General features: G+C 42.2%; 1 protein-coding gene across 3 annotated transcripts; it reads left to right on the top strand.

The window, feature by feature from the left end:
• Positions 1 to 515: 515 nt before the first annotated feature.
• LOC140681710 (mucosa-associated lymphoid tissue lymphoma translocation protein 1 homolog) lies at positions 516 to 19,138 on the top strand. 3 transcript variants are annotated; one of them, XM_072921868.1, is made up of 17 exons: positions 516 to 711; positions 1,514 to 1,680; positions 3,565 to 3,686; positions 4,079 to 4,229; positions 4,351 to 4,529; positions 4,773 to 4,869; positions 5,556 to 5,588; positions 6,658 to 6,684; positions 7,775 to 7,807; positions 8,662 to 8,865; positions 11,929 to 12,106; positions 13,260 to 13,334; positions 13,720 to 13,847; positions 15,230 to 15,379; positions 16,091 to 16,248; positions 16,444 to 16,569; positions 17,304 to 19,138. In XM_072921868.1, the coding sequence occupies exons 1-17, from the start codon at positions 560 to 562 to the stop codon at positions 17,766 to 17,768; spliced, it is 2,445 nt and encodes an 814-aa protein (XP_072777969.1). In that variant the 5' UTR covers positions 516 to 559; the 3' UTR covers positions 17,769 to 19,138. The 3 variants fall into 3 exon arrangements, with proteins under 3 accessions (XP_072777969.1, XP_072777970.1, XP_072777971.1); XM_072921869.1 differs by lacking the exon at positions 5,556 to 5,588; XM_072921870.1 differs by lacking the exon at positions 15,230 to 15,379.
• The last annotated feature ends 1,238 nt before the right edge of the window (positions 19,139 to 20,376 follow it).

Here is a 20,376-nt window from a genome sequence, read left to right as displayed (position 1 = left end):
AACATCTTGGGAGGCTCTTCCTGAGCAGTCTCTCCTCTCCCTTGCTGAGGACACAAGGTGCCTTTACGCTGCACGCTTCGACAGTGGCAGCAGGCTGGGAAAAGTTGTGTAAAGGAAGAGAATCCATGGTCGTACTGGTTGCAGTCAGATAAAGCTTTTTCTCCTCAAAGCGAGAGAGAAACAGCTCTCAGGTCTTGTGGGCTTTGTCTGGTTTACGCCCCAGCCCCGGTTCTAAAGCCACGTTCGGCCTTCTCAGGACCACCCGGGGACGCTGCAGCAGGTCTTCCGCTCGCACAACACTCCCATTTCAACAGGGGTACAACCGCACCTGAACTGTTTCCTCACGGTGTCCGAGGAGGACGACGGGATGTCCCGGGGGCGCAGGGCCCTCAGAGCTGGGCCCCCTCAGGGCGGCGTCCTCACAGGGCGCGGTGCCCCTCAACAGGGCGGTGCCCCCTCAGGGCGCGGCGCGCGCGCTCCCCTCAGCCGGACCCCGCCCGGCCGCCCCGTCCCGCGTGGCTCTTCCTTCCGTGCGGCAGCCCCGCCCCGGCGGGCAGCCATGGAGTGCGGCGCGGCGGGGCCGCTGCCCCTCAGCCGCCTGGCCGGGCCGCTGCTCCGTAGGCTCAGCGAGCTGCTGGACCGCGCGGCGCCCGGCAAGGGCTGGCGGGAGCTGGCGCAGCGAGCGGGGAGCCGCGGCACGGTGCGGCTGAGGTGAGCGCGGGCAGCGGCGGGGCGCGGGCAGCGGCGGCGGGGCGCGGCCCAGCGGTGCGTGTTTATCTCTCTAATCCCGTAAAACACTGAAAGTCCGTCCACTTCATAAGTGAAAGTATCACCACATACTGAAGGTATCTCGCCCCCAGGTTTGCGTAGCACTGTGATTTAAGGAAGGAAACGTTGATTAATCTTTTTAGTGGAAATATGTAACCTTGTATTCTCTTTAGGCAGTTGTCATTATTTCTTTGTTTGTGTTGATTGAATCCGCTGTGATTGAAAGTGCGTGACAACGACACCAAAGTTGAAACTACAAAGTTCAGACACAGTTAACTACACTGTACAGTCGGTGTGTTAGGCTGGACTCCAGCAGTCACTTGTTTACAACAACTTTAAAATCAGTCTTCCTGTACTTCGAAGTTAAGAGTCTGACTCACTCTCTACGGCTTCTGAATTAGGCTCATAGAAATGAAAGGTGCTGTACTACTTTTTCTGCTGACACTTTAAAAGTGAAAAATAGGAGGTTTCTTAATACATTTGCTGAGACTTGTGAGGTATATGCATCTCTTATACCATCCAGCTCACTAATACCACTTTCTGTCTGTGGACGTGTTACTGAATAACCTCTGAACTCCTGAAACTTGAAGGAAATGCTGCAAATATGTCCAAATCAGCTGGGAATTTCCTATCTCTATTTTTAAAAATCTTTTTATTTATCTACAAGTGATTGTTTACCCAGGTCCTTTCTGAGAAAAAGGTATTGAGAAGGTCTATGCCATGTCTTTCTCACATTATTCCATAGCCCTCTCGACTTGGAGCAGTGTTCCCTCCAGGTGCTGGAGCCAGAAGGCAGTCCCAGCTGGAGTCTCTTGAAGCTGCTGGGGGATCGGGGCTGCACTGTGGTGGAGCTGGCGGAGTCCTTGCAGGCCCTGGAGCATACAGAGGCTCTCCGGTGTCTGAGCCACTCAGGTCAGTTCTGGGCTCTGCTTTCACTGCAGCCCTGGATTTTACACTGGGAACACTCAAGGCAGCACTCTACAGTAGCTAAAAACATCTTTAGTGCATGATTTCTAGGTAGCTGGGATCCAGATGATTACCAAGGTTATTGGCTGATCTGATTCTGAGGTTAAATGTAAGCCAAACCTTCATGCAGTGTTGTTGCAGACTTGGACTTGGCTCCATGGGTGTGCTGGGCGTTGTCATTCTGTCTGCTGACTGGGGTTTGGTCTCAGCATGTGCCTCTGGGAGATGCTTATGGACCAGAGATGGACAGACAGGTAGTGCTGCCAGCACTAGAGTCTGGAGATGTCAGTAACTTATTCCAGATGAAGGGGAAGGGTCCAGTTAGGGCAGATTATTAATAAGATTATGAATACTGAATTTGCATGGTTTCAAAGTCTGGTAACCATAGATGTCACTTTGCCATATTCAAAGGTAACACTTATGCTCTGCATTTTCCAAGGAAAATGGAAGAAATATTTATGTGTCTTTGTAATCAATCACAAAATTGAGCTGGAAGGTTTTTCTTTTTGAACCATTAAATTCCATGGTACGTGCAGGAAGTCACTGTGTAGTGCTGAATAAACCACAGGAAAGGAACTGAAACTGGGAAGAAATTATGGATCAGATTTCTTAGAACTTGTTTGGAATGCTTCTGATGAGTGCAAAATGCTTATCTTACAGTGGATTTTTCTTATCTATGTTCTTAAGAGCTGTTTGTGATGCAAATTGGGGGAAAATAAAAAAGAAAGTGGAAGTTTTGGAAAGAGCAAGGCTTCTTACTTTTTCTGTCCTTTAAATTGAAATGGCATAGTTACTTTTCTTTTGGTTAATGTTAGAGGACTGTGATGCTCAAAAACAGCACAGTTTAACTGCAGAAAGCGGCAGAGGAAGTGTTAAATGAGGAGTTGAGGTACTGATCTCCAGTGCTAGGTGTAGAAGGAAGTGATTTTGGAGTAAGGAAGGCAGGGAATTTCAAAGTGCTGCAGCTTTTTTTGGAGTAGCTGACGGTGTGTTCTACTCTTTCAGAGTAATCATGTGAGTGGAGGCAGTTGATAGAACCCACTGCTCTGCCAGGCAAGGTTACGTGATTTCCAAACGCCATGTGCTCTCTGTTTCAGGCTATTGTCTCTGTAGGTTCTGGTCTAGTTGTACCATCCAGAGCAAAGAATGCTTCAAATCATGATTTTTAAATGTTCCATTCTCCTTCTTCTGATGATCTTGGCTATACCAGTGGACCTGGTTTTGGGACCAAGCTGTAACAAGATCTGGAATAGCTTAGGTTAAGAAAATAATTGCATCATATCAGAGTGGTGTCAGTTAAGATTTGAAGTAGAAAGTTTTACCTTGCAGAAAACCCCAGCCCTATGTTCCGCATGAGTCAGAGACATAAGAGTGTATAAGGAATAGCAGGAAAATGTGCTCTGTTGGACTTAAACTCTGACTGCTTTGACTCCCTCAGGCTGGGCGTTAATCTGAACAGTTCAAAGAAATTGTTGGGAGTGAGCAAACATTTAAAACTGAGAATATCTTTCCAAAAAGGGATCTGTGATACCATGAGACATATTATTTCCTTTAAAATTAAAATACCTGAATGATATGCTTTAAACCTTTTATGAGCTCCATCGAGTACTTCTCGATTTGAGCATGGATTTTGTGTAGTGGAAGACAATTTTGAATGTCTTAAAGTAATATAACTAATTGGAACTGTGCATATACACAGTACAAACAAATTATTTTCAAGTATATTTAATGACAGAAATGTTCCGGGCTCCAAGGGCAATTTAAATGCAAATATAAATTATGGACTTGTATTTCTTCATAACTTTTCTATGTGTAAATTCTGTCTTAAAGGTGTAAAGATTGTTGTACAGCCAGACTCTCAAGCAGCGCTCTCTGGTCAGGTTGTCAAGTTGTGCTGCTGGGCAACAGGACTCCCATTTGTGCAATACCAGTGGTTCAAGCAGGAAAAAGAGGTAAGAGTTCATAGAGAATGCAGGGTTTTTAAATAGTGAAAATAACACATAATGATTTTGGATTGTCCTTTTTTTTTTTAAGACTCTTATTCACAATGAGAGAAGATTGCTGTATATACTCATAATACTCAGAAAGTTTAAGAAATGCTGGATGATCCTATGAATGTGCTAAAACAAAACTGTGATTCCTTATGTTCACACCACTTCATTCCTGGGGGCTGTGAATGTGGAATGGGGCAGAAAGGAAGCTGTAAGTTCAGTTGTCTCAGGCTACAGTAAGTGAAGGAGTTGAGGATGGTGTTAAGGACTTGGAAATAAATATTATAATGCTCGATCCTGGTTAAGATTAAACCAATTGAAATGGAAGTATTTTTGGTTCATCTGTGATGCAGGTTCCCCATGGTAATTCTCCAGAACTGGTTTTGAGTCCAGTGAGTGTAAAGGATTCTGGCTTTTACATCTGCCGAGTGAACAGTGAATCTTCTTTCACGTTCAGTCGGTGGGTACGCCTTGAAGTTTGTGAGCTTCAGGATATGCCTCATGGTGAGTGGCAAAAACACCTTCTGAAAGTGCCTTCCTGCTTCCTCAAGGCACTTGGGTCCCTGTTGTTGTGCTTAGGTTGTCTCACACATCCTTTTCTTGTTACTTCCTTTTCGTTTTTAAGGGCTCTTAATGGGTTTGCCTGAAAACAAGTTGTGCATTTGTAATCAGCCTCAGCCACAAAACCTGACAGTGGGGGATGCTTTGGTACTAGAATGTGGAGCTGTTGGAAACCCAGTTCCTCATTACCAATGGTTCAGAAATGGATTTCCTTTGGCAAATGGGAGCAAAAATGTCTACACAGTAAGTTACTGCAATGGGCCACACTTGGGAGCTAACATTAACCACCTTGAGCTTACCACAGAAAGTTCCCTTGAAGAAAATAATTTCTCCAGAACCATGATAACGTCTGATGAAGTGCTCACTTGAAGTGCTGCTAGTTTTTTTTACTCTTTCTTGCCTGTGGGGCTTAGATGTGAGGCTTAAATACCTGATGCAGGTTTTTTTTGGAGGTCTGTTGGGATGATTGTGATGATGCTTGCATAGGTAACTTGCGTGGATGTGGGACATCAAGGAACATATTGGTGTCATGTATTCAATGACCGGGAGGACGAAGACAGCAAGAAAGTAGAAGTCATTATAGGTAAGGAGTTCTTCTATTTCATACAGGTCAGCTCCTTTGTCCATTTCTTCTACATCACTAAATTTTTTTTTTTGAAGCTTTCAGTATTAAGACAAGCGCATGCCTTCTATATTTTTAGTTTATCCATTTGTTAAAACACCTGTGCTTGCATCCAGCAAATGTAATTTTAGAGTTTTGGGTTTTTATGATAACCAGTACAGAAGTACTGTCCCTTTTCAGCCCTGCCAGCATGTATGTGGCTTGTTAGCAGATTGCTAGCTGATACATGCTTTTTGACAACTAAAAACCACTTTAACCCTTGCTGGAGACATGAACTCTGTTACATGGAGTCCTTCAGCAATCAGGAGAGGTGAGCTTGTTCATTTCATGTAGAACGAATGAACACATTTCATGTTCATGCATGTGTATTTGCAGGGAACTGAAGAAGAGCAGATCTGTTTGTATAGCTTCCAGATCTATCTGGCAATACTACCGTGTAACTTCCTAACTTAAGAGACACCCTAGTTTAGTACTCCTGAGTTTCAGGAATCATTACTGTAGTGTTATGGCCAATGCAAATTTACACTGCTCTAAAGTGAGCCACATTGCAGAGCAGCTTGACAGTGCCCTTTATCTTCCACCTTGTGTGCTAACTCTCAGAACTGAGAGCTCGTCTTCCAATTTTTTTTCCCTCCTTAAAACACAAGGAAGGAAGGCTGTGGCAGTGGAGTGCACAGAAGGTAATGTAAACCTCTAATTGTGAATCAGTTTTAACAATTGGTGATGGGAATGACAGGTTGTTGAGTGTGTTGCTGAAAGGCGTATGTGAGTTAAGAGCTTGGGTTTAAAACACTGATGGATGATGCAATAGTCCTTCTGCATGTTCTTCTCTCTTCTTTGCCTGGACACCATGATCTAGATCACACGGCTACTTCCTTCTTTTGTGGTATTTGAATGATCTGGAAAGTTCTTTGGTGGGGCTCAGGAGGCAACATCCTAGAAAGAAAATCTGTAGATATTCAGGAACCTGGATGATCTTAGAGAGCTGGCTAGAGCTAGTTCCAATGTCAGCTCCATGTCTGCAGAAGTCTTTTTAGCACCATCCTCAGGATGATTTCTGTTCTCCTTTGCACTGTTGCAGCAGGGAGGAAGAAGTGTATTGTGACCCTTAATGTTGGTACCATCCCTCCCTCGACTGCTGAGCATCTCGGAAGCTGCAATATCCGCAGCACATGGGGTTGGGTACAGTGGTGCGAGGCTGCTCCGAGAGAGCACTGGTGCTTCAGAGATGTTAGTTTTCTTTTCCCTGCTTTCCAGTCTTCTCAGAAGAAAGAGGTGAAACCCGTGGTAGTTTAGGATATTTGAAGATTGTATCTGAAGTCTTTCTGAATACACATGGCTTCCTAAAATCAGATTTTTTGCTCAGGATGTTGCTTTTTCAGCAGCCCCTCAAACATCTGTTCTTCAGTGGGATGATTCTGATACCTTTTCCTTTTTCCTTCAACCTACTCGCTTGCCTGTGGGATTGAGATGTCATAACTGTCCCCCACTTTGTTTTTACATCTACTGTACTGCAATGCTGCATCTAGCACAGCTTAATGTATTGCTATAGGATTTTCTCTTATCTGTGTGGAATAAACACAAAAGGTTTGATTTGCAGAAATGCAAAGTCAAAAGTATTTTAGAAAGGTAGTTTGTTTTCTTTGTTCGGCTTTGTTTAATAATGGCATGGCACTTACGTTTTTACTAATAAAATGGGGTTTCTGCTTCTTGTTTAAACTATTATTTTATTGGTGTTTTCCTTCACAGAAGATTTAAGTGATCTTCACGAATCAGGTGAGTGATAAGTTTTGAAAAACTTAACCTTGGCATCTTCATTTTATGTTACAAGTAATTGAAGGCTCACTGGGTTGCAGTATAAACTTTACAGTATTTGGATGTACCTGTAACTGAGAACTGAATAGGAGCTGGTGTCACCTTAAGAGCAGCACAGCTTTCTAGTTCCAAGAGATTTCACTTGAAGCATATAGAGAATCATAGAGTTGCTGTTTGTAAAATAGCCCAAGGCTGCACATATACTTACACAGATACAAAGGGAATTCTCTTTCTTGTCTGTGGTTTCTTGGGACTTGGTTTTAGGACATTGCTGCTTTCTCAGATAACTAAGGTGAAAAGATGTGAGGTGTCTGGCTGTGACTCATGATATGTTGAGTGGCATAGTTCTTCCAGTCATGTTGGAGTCAGCCAGTGTGATTTGAAGACTGTTAGGTGGTTATTATAGAAATGTTGGTTTACAGTGTTGCTCCAGAGGGAATTATCCCTGATATAGTTTTCCCAAAACCTCAACTCCCAAAGATACTATCCTGGGTTAGATATCAAATTCGTTTATGTTTGCCCAGTCTCAGTTTCAGCCACTGAAGGGCTTTTCTGTCATACTGTGTCATGTTATCCAGGTGAACCACTTTGGCAGGCTGCTTACTGTTTCTCTTGGCACAGCAGTGGCTCTGCCACCCCTCTGTGAAGTACAGAATAAAATAATTTTCAGATTCAGATGGGAATCCCTGCTAAGCATCCCCCACCTTGCACGTCTGCTTTTTGTTTGGAGAAGATGAACTGGTTGGATGTCACTGAAAATGCCAGTGTGCAGTTTGTGAGATTCAGCATCTATTCTTTCTTAATCTATAGAATAAGCTATTCACATCCTGTCAGGTTGTTTGCGGGAAGAGGGTGAAGGAAATAATCTAAACAAAAACAACAATATTAACATAACACCCCCAAACCCCACCAAAACAAAGAGAGGGCTTTTTCTTGCATTAAACCAGGAAAGTGTTAGGGAAAGCAGTGCTACTAGACTATGGCTGTGGGGAAGATGCAGTTCATTTTCTGGAGTCACTGACATGCTGCTCTTTTCTTCTATTTCAAACAGACCCACAAGAAGAGTCAAGTCACAGACCTGTGGGTAAGTAGTTTTGTACTGAAATGACTGTATGTATTTGACATGTAGGACACAGATTTTGCTGCTTCTGAGTATTGCTGCTACTGACACTGCCAGTGCAAGACCCATGGGGCAAATAGAGAGCTCCAGGGAGGGAGATATGTGGATATTTGTGTAGTCCTTTTAGAATGCTTGTTTGCCCTTTCAGGTGTAAACTGTGCCGAGGGCACCAGTATTTTTAGTGACCCTGTGAAACGTTTGCAGCTTTTCATCTGTTTCAGTTTACTGCTTCAGATTCCTGTGGCCAGACCTTAGCCAGTGTGTTACTCCATTCCTTTGAACACTTGGAGGCAGTGGTATTGGGATGATGTGATAGAAAGGATTGCTGTCCCGTCTGCTAAGGAGATGCTGTCCTTGCAGCTCTCCCCATTCTGTCATGTGGATCCTTTGATGCTGAGCTGAAGCTCATAAAGAGATAGTTAGCACATGTGATATGAAGAATAGTTGCTGGGTTTTTAAATCACATTCTTAAATTTGCACTGTAGACTTGAGTGGTCAGGCATGTTGTCCTGTTGATACTACACCAGATGGAAAGGCTGCTGGCCCCTGTCAGAATTTATTGGCTCTTTCAGGTTCATTAGTGTGAGGAGGAGTGTTGTAAGTGCTCCTCTCTCATGCAGGTGAGTTTTTTTCTTCAGGCTGAAAAGAGAGTTGAGCTGGGTTGTTAATGTGGGATGACTTGTAAAATCAGATAAAATATTGTGCCTGAAGTGAGATTGATACTCTTTTCACTTTGGAAAACTTTCAATCTAAAGGTGTTGAATCTATGGAATATATAAATGTGACATGTTTTTTTTTTCCTCTGTGTGTCTTGGCAGCCACAGACAAGGTGGCTCTGTTAATAGGAAACATGAGCTACTGGAATCATCCCCAGCTCAAGGCTCCAATGGTAGATGTCTATGAATTGACCAGTTTACTAAGGCAGCTGGATTTCAAAGTTGTATCTTTGCTGGATCTTACCGAGTCTGAGATGCGCAATGCAGTGGATGAATTTTTGCTTCTCCTGGACGAAGGAGTTTATGGTAAGGACACATAAATCCCTTCTGAAGTAGGTCCGTTTTGTATGTATCAAGTAGCAAACATCTGATATTTCCCTCTGCTAAGCAACCTTCATGGTAAATATGATGTATGTAGAATGAGAAGAGTAAGTTAAAGGCACCCACCAGCATATCTTCTGACTTCGGTTAAAATGTTATTGTTCCTTTACTTTTAGAACAGATCAAATGTTTGAACTTCATTCTTTAATCACACCTAAAACTGCAGTGCAGACTTTTATTTTGTTTGATATTATTGATAGTACTTTGCTTGCCTAGATTTGATTTTGGGGCACAAAGCACAGTACAGAAGTGGAGAAGAGCATGATGGAATTGATGCATGGAGCAAAAGCCTTGCATGGAAAAGGCCAAGAGTGATCTGGTTTGGAGCGTAAGAAAAGTTCTTATGTTTTCTGCTGACTGCCACTATTCTGTCATATTTCTAAGATTGTATAGAAAACTCCAGAAATTATTTAGGACAGAGAGCAAAATGTTTTCCCAGGTCCCTATTTAGTGGATTGCAGAATTCCTGTAGTAAAAATCCATTTGAGAAAACATTATTTGATCCCTTTTTGGAACACAAGGTCAGCTTATTTCTTGGCATGACTTTTTTTATGGGTGTGTTACCTGATGCTCTTTCTGTGCAGAACTGCCTGCCCTGACATTTGGGCATTTATATCTGAGCCAAAATCTGCCTGACATGAAGCCTTGGTCTGGCAGGAACATGAGGCTTTTGAGAGCAGTTTGCTCTTATTATTCCCTGGGAAATAGATGGGCTTACCTGTTTAAGTGAGCTTTGAGAGTTTTGCACCTTCTCAATTTTTCTCCCTAACTGTGGACATGAATGTAGCAAATAAAGTACTGAAAGGCTTTAATTAATTTCGCAGCAGCACTATATGAAAGTTCTTATGTGGCATATTTTTGCAGTTGTACTTTTCCAGCCAGTTGATACAAAAGGTAAGCAGAACAGTTTTTCAGTGGTGTTTGGCAATAACTACTCCCATTTAAATGATTAGTTTGTTCTTTCTGCATAGTGGCTATGAATGGCTTAAAGCCTATAAAAGATGCTGTCAGTGCACAAATAGGTAATGATTTATTGCCTTTTTTAGTGGACATAGCTTCAAATAGAAGAGGCATAATGACTACTCCTGTTTAGTCCCTGCTCTATAAACCTGATGCTTACTAGGTTGTGTAATTATGGCTTACTGCCAGGAAAGTGGCATTTCAGATGCTGGTCCTTAAGAGCAGGAGTAGTAAACAAAGTGATGATGGTTGTCTCCTCTGCTGTCTTAAGTCTGTGCTGTTCTAAATGTAGGTTGCAATTAACATTGTATTCCACACAGGGTAAAAGCACAGACCCATGTGTTGGAAAGGCTAAAAATATTTAGGCTGCTTTCTTTTTAAATGAGAGGGAGGGGGGAAGGGAGGCAGATATCAGTTAAATGCTGACGTCTCTGAGGAACTTGAGCCTACTTAAAATTATTGTATGCGAGTCTCTGTCGAGGCTCTCCAAATATGTTTACTCCACTTACCCCAGGTATGTGCAGATTTATTTCTGATGTTGAGCTCAACATATTAACTGTTGCAGGTACTTGACACATAGCACAGTCATCTGCCAAGGATAGAAAAGGAATGTAGTCAGTCAGTCCAATTACTTAGAGAGTATACGCTCAGATACATAGAATATCAAATATAACCCTGATTTAGGTCCAGATCTGAGCTCTGGAAATCACATTAAGGCTTTCTTTTTAACCTAGGGCCTGACACAAGATTATGCAGTTGCACTTCATAGCATTTTTAGCTCTCTTGAAGCTCACCAGGCTCAGGTAGCCCTCATATTTTCATTTCTTGTAGCTCTGTGTAGTGAAAAGGTGAAAACATCTAGCATGTCCACCTCCACGAGCTAGTATGTTAGGGTGAGCCTTGGGTTTTATCTGAATCTGCCAGTGTTGTAGTGACTTAAATTTTTCAGCAAATTTTAGTAAGAATAACAAGATAAGAACACATTATCTCTAGCCAGCATAAATTGTCAGATTTCTGTTAGCTTTTATTCAACTGAGCACTGTATTCTAATTGCAAATCTGACCCGCAGGCTGCTTTGACTAGATAAATAAAAATTCTTTTTAGAAGATGGAATTTGCATCATTAAGGAAAACCAGCACTGGGAATAGGCAATAGGAAAATCCAATTAAATCATACAAGCCTCTGGTAACTGCATTTTATGGCAGTAGATATTATTGATTCTAAGGTCATCTAATCCTCATGCAAATTTAAATTACTTTAATATTGGACATTTTTATTCATATAAGGAAAATCTTAAGTCTTAGCTTGCAGTTCCCTTTCTCAAGGTTGAGAAAAAGTTTCTTTAATTCCCTGATCAGGTTGGTTTTTCTACAAAAATATTGCATGTTTTATTGAAGATTCTAAATCTTAAAATGTTGTAGACTGTTGTGTAGTGACACATGAGGGACATGATGGCAGGATAGTAATTTCTGGCTAGGTAAGCATGCAAAGAGTTTGTTTAGTAGACCCAGAAGAGTCATGAGTCTGTAACTAGGAGATATAGCTGCAGTCAACTGAACATGAGCTGTTGGTAGTCGGTAATGGGCATGTGCTCTGTAGTCCTACCAAACTCTTCAGCATTTTCTTTTCTGTTTATAAGCTGCAGACTTACTGCTGCTCAGAGCTTTGTAATTGCACATGCGGAGAAGATGTTTTACGGTTGGCACATTTCCTCGTTCCTATCTGTGAGTTACACATCACATACAACAGGCTGCCTCTGTTAGAGGTCATAGCTACTTAAAACATTTTGAGAGTATTTAACTTGGTGTGTTTATGCAATTATCTAACTGATTCTATTGCATGTGTGATTTTTTTGCTTGTTTTAATTCATTGTGTTAGTGTATTGTGGAGTTGATGTTAATGTAGCTTGGAGTGGCTTCAGTGAGCTCCCTGGCCCACAATCAGCGCTATGCATTGATGGCTTTGACCCGCTAAAATGGACAGAAGTATCTGATGCACTGCTCATTATCACACCTGTTTTGAACTCAGGTTTGTTATACTATGCTGGCCACGGCTACGAAAACTATGGGAACAGTTTCATGGTTCCTGTTGATGCCCCGAATCCCTACCGCTCAGCAAACTGCCTGTGTGTGCAGAACATCCTGCGGCTGATGCAGGAGAAGCAGACGGGACTCAACGTGTTCCTGCTGGATATGTGTCGCAAAAGGTATCTCCTACATTCCTGGGTGGTGAGAGCTGACCTCAGCTCTTTGGGATCTCAACAGAAAGCTGGACCTCCTGCAGATGAGAAGTCTTTAGGCTGAGAATTCACTGCACTGCAAAGTTCATGCTTCTGAGAATTCACAGCCTGACCCTGAGTGCTTTTAGCATCAGTAGGATTCACCCACCGACTTCTGTCCATGACCTTGGATAGAGATGCGAACCTCATGGTGGTTCACATGAGTACATACCTGCCTCCTAATTTCAATGACATTTATTTCTTTTTTGCTGTTGTTTTTTAAAAGTTAAAAAGACTGATCAGATAAAAATAAAATTTGGCATCTTAAAGAAAAAACAGGACCCTTTCCCCTGGGATCATTATCCATCTTCTTCATTACAGGGAGGAAGGAAAAGCCCTGTGATCAAAGGCATGCTAACTTAGCAGAAGGGCTCAAGGGAAGTCCTTATTTTAGAACTCCTGAGAGCCATGGATTTTGCTTCTATACTGAGGATGTTTTATCTTTATATAGAGGTTAAAAACCAACTGTTTATGGGATTTTTCTACACAAAGTACTGTGTTCTTTCCATGTTGAGAAATTACTATGATCAATAAACTTGCACTTGAAATCAGCTCTTCAGTCAGCACTTCTGGCAGTTAGTCTCTGAGGAATGTTTCATAACAGAAAGTTGCTGATGCTTTAATATCTGTGGAGCCTCTAAACTTCTCTGCTAATGAAATGCCCATGATCCAATTCAGCTTCGCAATCTGCTGGCCAAATAGAAAATCCATCGACGTAAGCCTTGTACTAACAGCACCGTGTTTGGTGGGGAAAAGAAAATTTTTTTAAAAACCATGCCATTTTTGAAATGACCTAAAATGGATGGATATCAGAGTTGTGTTTTGCAGAGATTGCAGCTAAACTCTACTGGTTACTACAGCATGCCCTTCTCTGGGTAATGCCTGATGCCTCTGTCTTTACACTGCCCTCAGGCAGAGTGTTGATGGTGCTGACTTTTGTATTTGAGAATCAGGATTCATTACAGACTTGTAGGAGTGAAACAAATACTGGTTCTGAACTCTCTCTTTTCTGTTTTGATTTTGTTGCCATTATGAGTTCTCAAATTACTATTTTACTTTCTTGTGTTTCCATTTATTACAGAAATGAATATGATGACACAGTTCTTATCTTGGATGCTCTGAAGGTTACGGCCAATATTGTTTTTGGATATGCAACGTAAGGAAGTTATTCTTCTGTGCCACAGAAATGACTGAGATTGTATAGCTGATCTTTTTCAGAGCTGTGCTGTGGGCCTCTAACCTTGGTCACTTTTCAAGTGCAAAAACTGCTGAATAGAAGTAGTCAGGAGCTTTACTAAAGTTGTCGATAATAAATTTAAGCTCCTCATATGAGCAGTTTGATGAACAGGTCTAGTTTGTGATCTCATTTTAAGAGACACTTCCATCAGCTGCTTGCAGGGGAACACGAAGAGCAGGTTGGCCTTGGACACAACCTGGTTTTGAAATTGTAGGGTTTCTTTCCCCACTCCCAGTATAAATTTACTCTTAATCTTGCAGGTTTTTCAGTTTTTTTTCCTTGTCCAATGCTGATGATCTCACAGGTGCCAAGGAGCAGAAGCTTATGAAATTCAGCAGCTGGGGTTGGCCAATGGAATCTTCATGAAGTTCCTGAAGGACCGTTTGTTAGAAGACAAGAAGGTCACTGTTCTGCTTGATAAAGTTGCAGAAGGTGAGCTCCAGCTTACTGCACTAACAGTCTTCACGGTCTGCATTACTGAAAACAACTTCGCTTCCATGTCTTTCCTCTCATGGTGAACGTGATACACTAATTAAATCTCTTTCTTGTGTTTTGGTTCAAATAGCAGGTGCTACTGGGCAGCATATTAACAACATTCCTGATGCTCAGCTTCTTTAGTAGTGTTCAGTTTTATACTTTTCTGAGTATCTCTCTGCATGGAGCTTTGAATTGTCCATCCACAAAACTGCTCTTCTGTCCTGTGGTGCCAGCTGCTTGTGGTAGTCCAGTCATTTGCATGTTCATTTAAACAATTAACATAATCCTACTGCTTCTGGGCAAACACCTGCTCCAAGCACAGAACAGTGTCAGGCTGGTGCGTGTAGGTCCATCAGCCCAGCTCTGCTCTGGGTTCAGCAGCCTGGGGCAGCTGCAGGTCACAGAGCTTTGTGTTCTGTTCAAGAGTGCAGGGAAAGATTGACTTGTCAGGCAGCATGACAAGCACTGCTGTGAGTAGTCCCAGGTGCTGGGTGTCAGGGTGTACACAAGTTCTGTGAAGACAGTGCCAGAGGAATGTTCCCATTAAGTGTTCCACGGAAACAGCCCCCATGGAAAAGGCTGCAGCCTGCTGGCTCTGTGGTTCTTGCTGTGCCTGTGCCACAAGAGTGCAGTGCTGGCTCATGGTCAGCTTTGTGGCCACTACATCCCCAAGCAGGTTCTTCCTCGCAGAGGTCCTTCCCTGCAAAGCTGCGTCCCAGTCAGTCAGGTCCTTTGTGGACCTCTGCAAGGGATTATTCCTGCTTGGAAGCAGAACTTGGTGTTCCCTGTTATTGGACTTCGTGACACTCCTCTCTGTCAGTTCCACAGCCCATCCAGGGCCCTCTAAAGAGTAGTACAGGCTTGTGGGGTATCAGCCACTCCTCTCAGTTTTTAATCATCTGCAAACTTTCCAAGTTTTGTTCTCTGTCCTGACACATGGGTCATTAGTGATGCTGTTAAATAATCAATATTGGGCCCTTGTATCTAAACCTAAAATACTCTGCTTGCCCCCAGTTCTTTAGAATAATCTCCCCTAATGGAATTACTCACATTCTTGAAATTAGCCACTCTAATTAGGACCTTACCCAGTCAGAGCTGTGATGCTGCTTGGACTGGCTCTGAGGAACAGGGGACGATGTTGGCCAGGGTTCTGCATAACTGCTTTGGCCTTAAGGGAAGGAAAAGCTGAGCAAGGAGTACTTGTAAAACTGCAGCTCTTGATGGATGTGCTGGCTCTGGCATAACCACAATAACCACACATTGCAGGAAGGTACTTAATTCAGTTGGAATTGCAGCAGCATTGATTTTGAAAGAACCTCTCTGCATCTTGTTTTTAGACATGGGCAAGTGTCCCCTTACCAAAGGCAAGCAAGCCCTGGAGATCCGCAGCAGCTTGTCAGAGAAAAGGGCATTAACTGATCCTGTTCAACAAAGCACATCTTCTGCAGAGACCCTGGCACGGAACCTGCAGTGGGCCAAAGCTCATGGTACAGTACAGTCTGCTTTTAGATGATGCTGCTACCATGATGGGAGAAGGGAGGGCATGTACTATTGAATGGAAATGGAAGAAATTCAAGGCTATAGCTACGTTTTCATTACTATGTTCAGTTGGAAGTTTTTGGGTTGGTGTTTACCCCTATGTGAGATAGTAATGAACAAGGTGCCATGTAGAATTCATGTATATTCAGTATATTTAAGACCACTCAGACACTGGAGGGGAGACTTATGGGTTATCTGTCTTCTGGGACAGTCTCCCAGTACTGCATGTCTAGAAGTGACATTTGTAAGATGTCATTGATCTCATTCTAAAGTAATCACCTAAAATAGGCAGGTAAACTGTATGGTAAATGTGTATGATGAAAAGAAGTTTTCAATGCAGACAACTAAGAAAAATAAAATAAGACTGAGATGAGTTCCAGGCTTGCAAGCCTTTTAAGAAAGCCAGTGGGGTTTAAGACCTGTTTTTACCCTTTTCGCCTAAACCTGTTGGAGTACATCTTCAAATTTCTTTGACAGTTGGGGCAGAGGGTCAGGGATGGCATTCTAAGACCACTCGTCATACAGGAAGACTCTCTTAGAGATGCCAATGTTTATTTGTGATCCCAAGCACTTAATTCTTGTTTGTTAAATGATTGAAAAAGAAAAATGCATATGCTAAATTTATATTTAGACTGTAACAATGTGTTATTTATTGGCAGAGCTTCCAGAAAGTATGTCCCTTGAATTCCAGTGTGGTGTTCAGATTCAGTTGGGGTTTGCAGCCGAGTTCTCCAATGTCATGATAATCTATACCCGGATAGTTAAGAAGCCCCCTGAAATCACAGCTTGCAGAGCCCACATCACAGACTTCCCACTCGTAAGTGCTTCCTGCTGCTGTCTCATGATCTTGCTCCACTGAAGTTGAAAATTTTCTGCTCCACCCATAGCAAGTTGCATCTTGTATAATAAAATGGGTCTAAAATGCTGCAACTTCTCAAACTGAAAGAAATACTATTTTATGATCTACAAATTCTATATCATCAATTAAGTTCTCTTTTTTTTCTTGCAATAGGACTTGGATGTAGATCCTAAAGAGGCCAATAAAGGAACTCCTGAGGAAACTGGAAGCTATTTAGTATCAAAGGACCTTCCCAAACACTGCCTCTACACCAGGCTGAGTTCACTGCAAAAACTAAGGGTTAGTATTTACTGTTCATTACAAGTATGCCCAGATAAATGACACTACTTATGTTGCTTTGACATTCTGTTGAGGCAGCTCTGTATGGTTAGTGTAGTAAGTTTTTTGGAGGGAAAGAATGGATAATAACCCAGTTCAGTGACTTTCATTTCAGCTGAAAAGTAAAAGGCAGTAAAATACATATGTAGTCCTGAAACCAGTGTGCAAGGCCCTTTGTATTTTCCAGGCTCATGCTGAACTTGGCCAAGATGGTTATTTTTGTGCAGATCACCTATTGCATGCTCTGAGGGTGTTCCTATACTTCTCAGGAAGAACATGACCTGAAGCAGAGCTGTCTCTTAGAAAGTCATTAGTAGGAGATTAAAGTGCTGTGTATCAGCCTGTGCTCCTGAGCATACAGTTTTTGAAAGGTTCTCTTCAGCAGACTGGGCACTGCTAAGTGTCTCTGTATCTTTGTGTCATGAACACCTGTGCCAGACACAGCCTGGCATCTCTTCATCAGTGCTTTTGGCAGTTGAGGTAACACAAGTGCTTCTGGAAATACAGACTGTTCAGTGAACAAGTAGTGACCAAAAGAGGACCTCAGGAAGCAAGGCCTGCCCGTTGTGTGTCTCTAGCTCCTAAAACAGTCACTCTGCTTCTCCAGAAAACTGCGGCCTCTCTAAGGGTTTCCTGTAGCGTTTATTTGAAGAGGAAGTGTAACTTTTTATCTCCCCCTCTTTCTGCTTTTACAGGAACATTTGATCTTCACTATTTGCTTGCACTATGAGTATTCAGGAATGGAAGATACAATGGATGAAAGAAAGGAGGTTAATGTTGGGAAGCCCCTTATTGCTAAATTAGGGCTTCACCCTGGATTCAAAACCAGGAACTGTCTCCAGACATATTGCATGCCTGGTTATCCTTTTCATAATCCAGTAGAATCAAGTCCAGAGGAGGCTGAATACTACATCCCTAGTCATTGCCAACCCAATTCTTCTCCAGGTGTTTACCATCCGAACTGTGTTTGCTCAAACAGCACCGCACACCCAGAGGCATGTTCCTGCAATGGAACTTCCAGGATGTTGGCTTCAGGACACAAAGTACAGCATTACTCACCCACTGTGGAAAAACGTAATGTACCAGTAGAGACCACTGATGATACTGTTGAACTGGAATTCTTTCTCTCTGACAGCCTTAGCTTCTCTGAACAGCAGTAGCTGGGATGTGCTTGGAGCAGACCAGAGTGGCGTCCTTGAACAGAGGGGCTTCCACTGCCTCTCCATCTTCTGGAGTTTGGAGACTTCTGGACAAGGCCCTGGAGAGTCTAGAGTAGGTGCTGGGAATGAGGCTGTGATGAATATTTTTCATACCCTAAGAGACAAAACTGGACCAATAGATTTAGGAATGAAAAATGCATTCTTTCTATTTTTTTTTTCACCTACTATTTGTTGTTTGGTACAGAGAAAAATCTGAACTGCTCAAAGTTTCCTATTCTGTTCTTTGGCCATGGTGTGTTAGGATCAGTCACTGATGTTCCAGTGCCTTGCATGTAGCCAAAAAGCAGCTCTGCCTGCATTCTCCTCTCTGATTGCCAGATGTCCAGTGTCTGGCAGTATCTGAGAGGATTAAGATCTGTGCAAGGAACCGAACACCTGAAGAGCCAGCAAATTGACATCACTTTTGTTTTTAAGAGAACTACAGATAATCAGAGGGAGCAAAGTCACGGAATCATACTGTGGTGGATTGTTTCTATTTTGATTTTTTTTTTTTCTCCTTTTACATAAGACTCCTAAGATTTTTGCTGATCTGATACCTGATTTTTCGTGTTCTGGAAGAACACTAACTTGAAAGATAAGGGCAGTGCCTGCTCATAGCAAGCCAGGTATTGTATGGTCAGTCTTACAGACATACTGTGAGGGCTAAAACAAGAATCACAAGAAAAGTGATGTTTTATTAGGTCATTGAAAGTCTCGATGCTTTGAAAATGCAAAAAATACTGGGATGTAAGGAAACTAAAATCCAAGGGAGTTTTCAGACAGGGATAGTAGCATCTCCTGTACTGGTTATATTGAGAGGAAGATTAAGATCCTCATCATAAAAACAAGGTAAGTGAATGTTATTGAGGCAGACAAGCCTGTTTCAATCTCCAGTGGAGAGTGCTGTGATCTGATGGCGTGGCAATATGCTGGATGGACACGGAGGGATGTCCTGGTATGGCCATAAAACTTTTGAGATGGGAATGTTAATGCTTCTTTAACTAAATCTGGTGATCTGCAGGTTGCTCTGTGCTGAAAGGTGGATATAGGTACATGGATATAACTATTTCCAGGATGACAGTCATGCTTGAAGTAATCCATACATGAGCTTGAATTTCTCTTTTCCTCCTGCAGGGTGTTAAATGGCATCATATCTATTAATGAATGAGATGTACCTGCATTAATCATTCTGTGCAGTTGACTTCTAAATCAAATTATAGCTTGAGACATGGTCAGGAGTGTACTACTTAGCTAATACTTGTCAGTTTCCTAATTTGTATAAAAGCTTATTCGTTTTTCTTACTGTGTAATAAAAATTCTTGTCCACAAAATGATGTACTATGTGCATATGTAGTTGCTACATTCTTCTATGCCTTCCAGCCTTAAAAAGCCCAAAACTTTATTGAAACAAAGCATGTAAGGAAAGAATTTCCTTAACAGAAAAGAAGGGGGAAATCTGAATCGTGAGCTTCAGCTCAAGATATACAGATCTGGGCCTGGGCTGATGGCTTTGCTCCACGGAGCTCAACCCTTGCCTCTTGAGAGGTGCAAAGGTGTTTGATCTTTAATAGGTACCCTTGGACATATTTGTATATGCATGTATGTACTTCTCTGTGTATAAATTGATTTAAATCCCCTATGGGAAATACAGTATGGATATTGCCATCTTAGATCTAGAATTAAATTCCTGCTGTGCTTACAGGAATTGAATAATTTCACAGATGTTAAATAGTCAGTAGTTAGGTGCTGCCAAATTCTTCAGGTGTAAACCCCTGCCCAAGTCTGAACCCTGTGACTCAGCAGCAGGGCCTCTCTCAGCCTTTGGCATTCATGGTGCCTGTGTAAATCATTCTACATTGATTCTGGACAGATTTTCCTCTGTGTGCATCATCCATGTAGCAGTTGCCAGAGCAAACCCTGCCATTCAACCTCATCACCCTTTTACACATTCACATTAAACCTGCTTTTGCTAATACCTTTAACAGAGGTTCTCTAAGTGACCTAAATCACTCAGGCTTATCCAAAGTGTCTCACAAAAGTCTGCCTGTGTCAGTAGAGTGTGTGGAGGAAAACTTTATCTGTCTGAACCCTCTTTAAAAAGAGAACGGTGATGGAAAGGCATTTTCTCACTGCAGCACTGTCTTTAGGAAGTGCTCTGTTTTAATCATTAGGGTTCAGAAAGAAATACTCTGGTTCTTCAGTGCAAGCTGCAAGCAGCACCCATTTCCTTTGGCCCAGGTCCAGGAAAGCACTTTAAAAGTTCAACAGGTATAAATTAACATTTCAATCTCAGTGAAATTGGTGGGATTAAAAGACATGTCTAAACCTAGGCAGTTGTTACAGCTCTCTTTGACTTGTGGTACCCTTTCTAAATGAAAGCCTCAGGGTTTGGTTTTTTCCCTACAGTGCAATTATTTGGAGATACTTCAGCAAAAAATAGTTATTTGGTAGGCTAAATTACTTTGCCGTCTGCTGTCGCATTGCTGTATGGTTTTGTATAACTCAAGTGTCTGTTACGTGGGTTTGGATGTTGAATACGTTTAGAAGAAAGGTTTAAGGTAATCTAAAT

Source organism: Taeniopygia guttata, chromosome Z, assembly GCF_048771995.1.
Source record: "Taeniopygia guttata chromosome Z, bTaeGut7.mat, whole genome shotgun sequence".
Classification (NCBI taxonomy): Eukaryota; Metazoa; Chordata; class Aves; order Passeriformes; family Estrildidae; genus Taeniopygia; species Taeniopygia guttata.
The sequence above is the reverse complement of the archived record's forward strand: the minus strand, read 5'-3'. Positions and strand labels throughout refer to the sequence as shown.

Excerpts from the sequence above, each read along its gene's own strand:
- LOC140681710 (XM_072921868.1), top strand. The coding sequence starts at position 560 with ATGGAGTGCGGCGCGGCGGGGCCGCTGCCCCTCAGCCGCCTGGCCGGG. Across the intron at positions 3,687-4,078 it reads GGTTCAAGCAGGAAAAAGAG|GTTCCCCATGGTAATTCTCC; the intron begins GTAAGAGTTCAT and ends TCTGTGATGCAG. Across the intron at positions 4,230-4,350 it reads GCTTCAGGATATGCCTCATG|GGCTCTTAATGGGTTTGCCT; the intron begins GTGAGTGGCAAA and ends TTCGTTTTTAAG.